Below are 8,934 nucleotides of genomic sequence, written 5' to 3'. Positions count from 1 at the left end.
CCGATATATATATTCAATTAATATTAAGTATTAAATTTTATAAAACGATACGTGTAATAATTTTTTATCCAACATAAATTGTAACGATTTCCATTACACAAATGAAAGCTATAAAAGTTATTTGATTGCATTCATTTTGCTTTATACATGCTCAAATTTCAAAGAGGGAGTAAAATCTAAACTCCGTATTTGGTAATAACAACACAACTGAACGAATAAATAAATAAAGAATAAAAGAAAACAATGTAACAAAATAAACAATGAAATGAAATGTAGTCATATATAAATAGATAGGAACGAATGGCTTCTGCTTGAATAAATTAACATTGTGGCATGTGTGGCGGGGGTGGCAGCATCTGTTCTTCAGGGTTGTCACCATTTTTGACGATGAAAGTCATAGCCATACCCCAAGTGACATGACGCTCTAAGTGACAGTGCATGAACCATACACCTATATACATCATTACCAAACACACATTTTGATTAGAAAAACCACAACTTTGGACAATATTTAAAATAAAATAAAAAATAGAAATCAAATTAATAAGATATATATATACCCACCTGGATTTTTGGCCCTGAATCTTATGGCTGTCCAACCATTTTTGGGGATAGCAACAGTGTTCTGATAAGGAGGGTCAACAAGATTGTAGGTGAGAGGGTCCTTGTCCTTGTCGAAGTTACCAAATCCCCACCCTACCACGTAGAAACTGTAGCCGTGCAGGTGAATAGGGTGTTCTGTACCTGCCAACAAGTTAGTCCCTTGAAGAACAATCTCCACCGTTGAGTTATACTCAAGCACATTCACCTCAGTATCGACTGAAGGTGTGTTTAGAGATGTAGGGAGACTGTTGGCAGTGAAATCAAATAGCAATGGTGGAACATCTGGGAAATTTTTCCCAAAAACGCCATTAATGTTGTTGTAGTATGCATTTAAAATGTTATTGTTGGATGGCAATTCAAAGCTTATGTTGTTCATGCTTGCTGAGATCCGGTTTCCATTTGGGCCCTTACACGTTGAACCATTGGGACATGGTAATGTGTTAACTGAGGCTGTGAAGAATAGGTTGGTGCTTATGTCTAAGGGCACATCAATTCGGTGTTCATGATCAGCCAAGCTTTTTAGTTGACTTAACAGGTTAATAGAGGCATTTGTATCATTGAAACCAGGAAGCAAAGGCAAGGAAGGGGTACTTGACGATGGAATGTGCTTTCCTCTATATTCCACAATAGCAGTGGTAGTGGTGTCGTCAAATTTAACCCCAACAGCACTTGAATAAACTTTAGCAGCCATGTAATAGCGATCTAATGGTTGGTTTGCTTCTAGTAACACGTCCATTGTTTGTCCAGGAGATATTGTGATGTAATCTACCTTCACTGGCTTCACATAGCTACCATCAGTTCCTACCACTGTGAGTTGATGTTTGGCAATGCCAAAGAACAAAATGTCTTGAACTGCTGCATTCACCATTCTGAGGAGATAGGTTTTCCCATAATCAACCCTAAGCTTGAAGGTTTCTGCAATTTTATATATCATCAACAATTATTTAAATTCAAATTAACATGTAGTTAATTAAGAACCAGTCAAACATGTATGATACCGATGAAACGTATATATATTATATATTATATGTGGCTCCATGTCTTGCATACCTTTCTTCGAGCATGGGTGAAGATCACCGGGTTGGCCATTGATTGTATAAGCATCAGAAAGAGCAGCATCTCCTCCAGTTCTACGAAGATCATTGTAAACCTCAGCAACATCTTTCTTCCACCATTCACCTATTAACAATTTCCAATCAAAAGAAAATTAATATAGTATCCACAAATGATCATCGAACATTTTAAAATAATAGTTACTCGAAACCCGTGTAATTTATTTTTACTATATGTACCTAATATGATTGGGACTTCTTTGTGTGGTTTTGGAAAAGGATAGGTAGTTCCAGACTTGGGTTTAACGACAATAGCCCCGTGAACGGTGGCTCGAGACCAATCACTGTGAGCATGCCACCACAGTGTGCCTTCCTCTTCTGAAAATATAACCTTCTGACTGAACTTTCCACCTGGTCGAATTGGACATTGTGTGACGTATTCAGGGCCATCAGACCATGGATATCTTGGTTGGTTCACTCCATGCCTAAAATTAAGTAGTTTAAAAGTAATCAAAGTTAAATTAATTATTAATTCTATAAGAAAGAATACGCAAAATATATTTATCAATAATGAGCTAGCTAGCATAACCAAGTAGCTTGCGATTGATATACCAGTGGATGGTGATGTTGTAGTTAGCTCGGTTATACACATCAACAATGATAGTTTCTCCTTTGTTAACATACAGTGTTGGGCCAGGAAATTGGCCATTTACAGTTAAGATGTTCTTTGTACTGCAGAGTTTTGTGAAGGGGGCATCTCTAACCTGCAGTTGATTTTTTCAAAAAAAATGGGTCAGTACTGCCTTTATATACGTTAGATAATAAAAATTGATACGCTAGGAAAAAAATAAATAAAAAGTCTCTAATTAGTAAGTTAACAATGAATTAAAGTCTATATAAACAATAAAATTATAAGTCTAAATCACAAGACCTTTTCTCATTATTGGATTTAGCCTATATTAAATTCGAATAATATATTAAGACATGCATGAAATAACAAATTATCACTATAACATATATCACAGCTAATTATGAACTCTTTTATCATCGAGTTGTTAAAACTAAAAAGTACTAACACATACCACAAATTTATGATGCCTTAGTGCCTGGCAAGAAAGGAGAACATTTAGGAATAAAATTCCTAAAATTTGTAAGATTGCGATTTTCATGAATAAAATGAACTTTGAACTTCTTTATCTGCTAATTTGTTTTATGGTTTGATATGAATATTGGAGGAGTTCGTTATGTGCATGTATATATAGTATTGCATGGCTTTGACATGGCCATGATTACGCGTTAGAATATTATTCGAATGGGGGCTCATTTGGCAGCTTTGCTTTCTATGCCCTACCAAGTCGCCTATGTCTTTTGATCAAAATAATACAAGTGCGTGTATTAGGTAATTCAAATTAGCACACAGAAAAGGAGAGAAACGCATCATCAAATGATGAATATCTTCTTTGCACGTACATATATATCTATCTTTTGCCTATATAGTTTAATATATCAATTCTCAGGTGCTAACAACTGGAAAGGTGATGTTGACATGGTCAATATTCTTCTCTCTTCTAAAAAAATTTGAAGATGTACGTTGAAATTTCTAATTAAGAATAAAACAGTTATTGAAAACTTTCAGTGAAGGAGAAAACAGATAAAGTCCGAAAATAAGATCATATACATAACATGAGATATACTACTGTAGAAGAGGACTTGTTTAATAATGGGTTGTGTTCTTATATATCTCTTAATATTTTCATTATTAATTGAATTTATGTCGTAGCCAAAGCTGTAGATAGCTTAGAATGTCACAACCATGACTCTGTAAATTTGTCAAATACAGTGTCCTCCGATTCTTTACTTACTATTTGAGATTTTGAAACCGATATACATTCTCAAAAAGTCAAAACATAACACCTTTACTTCTTAAAATTAAAGTATGATTAATATTATTGACATTTGTTGAGGCTCTCTCGTGTTTCATAGACGGCTTAAGTTATTTGGAGAATTAAAGCCGGCTTGTGTTATGACTTCTTTTGAACTTTATAAAATATATTAATATTATTCATAAAATTTAGTTTTCTAACTTTTATATGAAACTATTAATTGATTTCTAAATTTCACTATCAACATTCGTAACTTTTCTTTTCTTTTCTATAGATAAGCAATATATTTATTAAGGAAAATATGTTAAGTTCATTTCAGATACAATTCCTTTACAAAATTATTTTATAATAAAAATTTAAAAAAATGTGAATTTCAACAGAATTATTTTATGTATGCACGATCCAATAAAGGACAAAGATGACCAAATATAGAGGGAAACATCAAAGTGCATAGCCCAACGTAGAATAGTGTATTTTTTTTTCTATTTTTGAAAACAAAAATGGATTCGTTGACAAAAAAAAGAAGAAGAAGAAAAGAAATGGATTCTAACGTTGATTTTGCTCAGAAGATTCCTATGCCCTGTTTTGTTCTGATTTTAATAATTTTTAGATCATTGTTCTGTTCTTGAACCATGTTTGAATATTGTCTGATTTAGAAACTTTGCAATACACAGGTATTTTATTTTATAATAAATTTTTAAATTTTTATAAATGATTATATAAAATAAAATTATTTTAAATAATATTTTTTAAATAATATTTTAAATTAACTCTATAATTATGAATAATATATATTAAAATGATAAATAAAATTAAATAATTTTAAAATAATATATTTATAGTATAGTGTCAAAAAAGTTTAAATTAAATATTAACAATTAATATAAAAATAAAATCTAATTCAAAATTAATTAATTAATTAAAATAAATTTTCATAAATGTTAAAATACCTTTAATTACAATAATATAAGAAATTTAAATAATAACTGTAATCTTTAAATTTTAAAGTAAAATTAAAAAATAAATAAAAAGAAGAATTAGTACAATAAAAAATATGTTATTTTTAATTAATTTGAATAATAAAATTTATCCGTAATGAACCGGGAAAAAATTTAATTTCATTAATATTTTACTTTTCAAATAATTAACTCTTATTTATAATTAGATCATGTTATATTATTAAAAAAAACACTTTTTTTTATTTTTGGAATTCCTTTATGATGTACATTGCAGAGCACAATATTTTTATGCCACAATATGTAAATTATATATATATATATATATATATATATACACACACCAAGGTGACATATGTAAAGCTGCAGCACACAACTTTTATAATGCGAGAAAGATAATAAGGTTCAAAGGAACAAAAAAAAAATCAATTTTTTGAAGTTAAATTCAATTTTAATTGATCACATTCAATTCATGTCTATTTTTTTCTTTTTATGGATTGAATATCTAGTCCTTTAAAATCAGATCTTTTGTCCATCCCTATTTTATGTAGATTTAATAAGTATCTAGAACATGTTCTACACTGTCCAAATTCATAAAAATGAAGAGCCTATATATATATATATATATATATATATATATAAAGTTTAAGCTCTTTATATTAAGTTATTCAAAATATTTTAAATTTATATTTTTTATATATTATTATTTTAGAATATTACGAAGTATTCAAATACGTGCTTTAGAGAATGCCAGAATGGATGTATTGAAATTGTGGGATAATTAATGAGAAAAAGTTTGTACAGTATTATTTTTTATATAGTTATTTTTTATTATCTTTTGACTACAATTTTTTTTTGTATTATCTTATTTTTCTAATTCATAAAAAATTCTCGAAAAGGAATTTGATATTTTTTCAATACTTTAAATTATATAATGAAAATGTTTAAATTGTTTTAAAATTACATAATGCAAATTTTCTAAGATATTTTGTTTATTATAAAATTTATAATGCTTAATATATTATTTCTATTATTTTAATTTTATTAAATCCTAATCATTTTAATACATATTATTTGTAGTTATAATAATTTTTTAAGAAAGTTAATATTTTAAATAAATTTATCTTATATATAAATAATTATTTATATAAATATATTTGTTCTTTAATTATTAAATTGTATATATTTTTTTTAAAATAAAATATTTGTATATTACACATGCTACTAACTAATTTGAATAAATTATATTGTATAATTATTTGACTAATATTTAAAGGTGATAATTTCTTTTGAAAAATCCAAGTTGATCTGACTATTTGACAAGCAATCAGCTGAAAAGAAAAAGTAAATTTTTTTAAAAAATGGTCGAAGAATTCTTACAGTTATACCTAATTTTATTTTCAAAATTTCATCGGTGTTTAGTAGAACTTACATCTCAACTTTAAAAATAGATAAAATTGAAGGTATATAGAAAAATAGAACAAATTTATTCAACTATTCATCAAGAGCCACAAATTTTATTTAAAAGGACAATTAGTAATAATAAGACTTTTTTTTTCTTTTAAATATATTTTTATAATACAAAAATATGTCTGCAACATGTGTATTATGCTTGATTTTATATACAGAGGTGAAAGGGATGAGCAGACTAATAAATTAGAAAAATAAAGTGATTTTTATTCATTTAAATATCAATGCATACTTATGAAAGATAGATATATGTAATAATCACTGCAAGAAAATTAGTAACTGCTGCACTTTAATTGGGCTGTTATTAGCAACTAATACGTATGAATTAAACTTAGCGCAACCAATATGAAGAGGTAGCAGAAAATTGCAGTCAATGTATAACCTGCATATTTTTAAGTCAAATAAGGAATTTTTTTTCTTTTTATCACTGTAAAAACAGGGATGATACTTGAGCTTTTTTGCTAAACTTTTTTCTTTAAAATTTTAACAAATAATGAAAAAATGATATAAAAAATTACTATTATGAGGCTAGACTAAGCTCTACCTTGTATATATATATATAGATTTACCCTGCATTTTAAAATTTAAAATATGAGTTAGAACGATTTACTTAATATGGGTTTTTTTTTCAAAATTTAACCTAACCTGTTTATCACTTGTTTGTTTTAGCATTAAGATGCCTCAAACAGAGGTTTTTTGTTGAAGAAAATGGTTACATCAAACTAAAATTGTAATTATTTCTGATTGAAAATAATTTATTGACTTATTTAAAAGCTATATAATATGATAGAGTTTTAACTAATCTTTGAATGATCAAACTAAACTTAAAATAACATCGATTTCTACATCAAACAAATTAATATATTAGTCTTTAGAAAATTGTATTTAACTAAGGAATAGATATTTGACATAGTAAAAGGTAATGATACATATACAACACAGTTTTAAAAAAATCTGAAGATAGGGACCTCAAAAATGTAAGTGGATAAGAAATGAAATTAAAGTGAGAGTACATATACTGTTTATGATATCGTAAAATTTGACTAGACACAATTAATAATAAATAATCCTGAATTTATTAGTCTCTATGTGATAATATATTGTTTATGATATCCCAATATTTGACTTCATACAAAATTAATAATATGAAAACTTGAATTTATGACTCGAAACCACATATCTTATAAATTATTAAACTCAACGAGATTCCGTTTCTCTTGTCAAGTTTCCTTACAGTAAAACCACATACCAATTATAATTATTAAATAATTCCATCAGTGTAAATGGTTCCATAAACAAGACAGATTTTATTTGAGATTTGACCTTGTTCCTCCTTCAAAGTTCAAACCTCACAGTAATTGTTTTTTATTCTAATTAAGAAATCCTCAACATATATACCTCTTCAAGTTTGTTTATAAAAGACAGAAGAATAGGAACCAAGTCAATATCATGATCTTTCTAGTTAATTATTAACAGTTCTCCAAGTAATTTATTTCTGTGCTCCTTACATCTCAAAATGGGTTAATTATCTCTAATCATAGGATGAAGGATACCTCTTGCAGAAAGGAAACTTGCTTCCGAGAACTGTAAAAATTGTGAGAAGGGTTGTACAATATGATGCTCATTAAAAACACTACTTAATTAGGGGAAAAAATTCATGTTCCAAAATGAAAATAAATGTTGGAAGAAGAGATAGGGGTTAATAAAAAATAACTTGATGGAATATAGAATAACTTGAATTTGCGGCTCTCAATTATTAAACTGATGGACGATTTCTGGTTCTTCAATTCTTAGGCTCCTTTTGGGAAACGGTCAATAATTGGAACTGATAAAATATGCTAGCATTGACTCCTTAGCAATCATCCAAATACATCTATCAAAATAATAGGATCTAGACTACTAAATTAAAAATCTAAATAAGTTTGAGTTTTTTTATTTGACTTGAGAAATTAAGCTCACCTGTTATTGTTATTATTATTATTATTATTATTATTATTATTCGAGATCTTTTGATATTAAATATTAAAATTTTAACATTTATGTTATTTAATAATTTTCTATAAAGTATGAAATTCACTAATCTAACTATTAAATCATTTTATATTATCTTTATAATTATGTCTATTAAATTTTATATAATTTAAACATTTCTAAATATGTTAATCAAAATTTAATATTTTATTATATTTTAAAAATATATTATCTATTAAAATAATGTAGTGTAATAAAGTACTTCTATATTTTATTTTTATATAAAATTATTTAGTTTACAAGAAATTTTAAACATATAATTTAATTGGTTAATCTTATATAAATATTTAATGTTAATAGATTGTGTATTTATTTATCATCAGTAAGGTTAAGCTTAGACTATTGTATTAAAAGTTTGAATAATTCTATTTTTTTCAGTTTGACCCACAAAAATTTATTACTGACGTAGTTAAATATACCAATTTACCTGTAATTAATAATTAGTTCCAATGATGTGGCCGACCTTATTACTAGCTAGTATTAAGAAAACAAATATTATCCTGGATTTAACTTTTTAAGTAAAATTGGATACATAATTTAATTAAGTATTTATTTAATAATTTTAAAAAATAACTTATATATACTATAAATTTAATTATAAAATGTGTTAAAATAAGTTAAAATAGCTTATTTTAATAAATTATATTAAAAAAAATTTAAAAATTATAAAAGTCATATATTGTTTTATAAATTACCAATGCTTTTCTTAATTAATGTATCCTTATTTTTAAAAAAATCAATATAATTTTTTATAAGAGAGAATACCAAGTCAACATTTCACCTTTCCACTTGTTGGCACCTGATAATTGATTTTCCAATACATAGGCAAAATATATATATCATATGCTTGTCCGAAGATACTCATCATTTGCAATGTGTATCTTTTTGTTTGTGCAAATTTGAATTATCCAATCCATGTCATATTATTTTGATCGAGAC

At 26.6% G+C, this 8,934-nt stretch overlaps 1 protein-coding gene across 1 annotated transcript; it reads right to left on the bottom strand.

Moving 5' to 3' along the window:
* Nucleotides 1-320: 320 nt before the first annotated feature.
* LOC113873190 (laccase-15-like) lies at nt 321-2,824 on the bottom strand. Its single transcript, XM_027511216.1, has 6 exons — nt 2,738-2,824; nt 2,268-2,419; nt 1,896-2,140; nt 1,654-1,782; nt 565-1,518; nt 321-451 (listed from the first exon to the last, which is right to left on the bottom strand). The coding sequence occupies exons 1-6, from the start codon at nt 2,822-2,824 to the stop codon at nt 321-323; spliced, it is 1,698 nt and encodes a 565-aa protein (XP_027367017.1).
* Between the last annotated feature and the right edge of the window lie 6,110 nt (nt 2,825-8,934).

This window comes from Abrus precatorius, unplaced genomic scaffold (genome assembly GCF_003935025.1).
Source record: "Abrus precatorius isolate BTA unplaced genomic scaffold, Abrus_2018 Scaffold7, whole genome shotgun sequence".
In the NCBI taxonomy this organism is placed as follows: Eukaryota; Viridiplantae; Streptophyta; class Magnoliopsida; order Fabales; family Fabaceae; genus Abrus; species Abrus precatorius.
This window is presented reverse-complemented; position numbering and strand designations above follow the sequence as displayed.

Coding starts and splice junctions, on each gene's coding strand:
- LOC113873190 (XM_027511216.1), bottom strand. CDS start 2,824: ATGAAAATCGCAATCTTACAAATTTTAGGAATTTTATTCCTAAATGTT. Junction 2,420..2,737: donor TAAGGCATCATAAATTTGTG/GTATGTGTTAGT, acceptor AATCAACTGCAG/GTTAGAGATGCCCCCTTCAC. Junction 1,783..1,895: donor AGAAGTCCCAATCATATTAG/GTACATATAGTA, acceptor AATTGTTAATAG/GTGAATGGTGGAAGAAAGAT.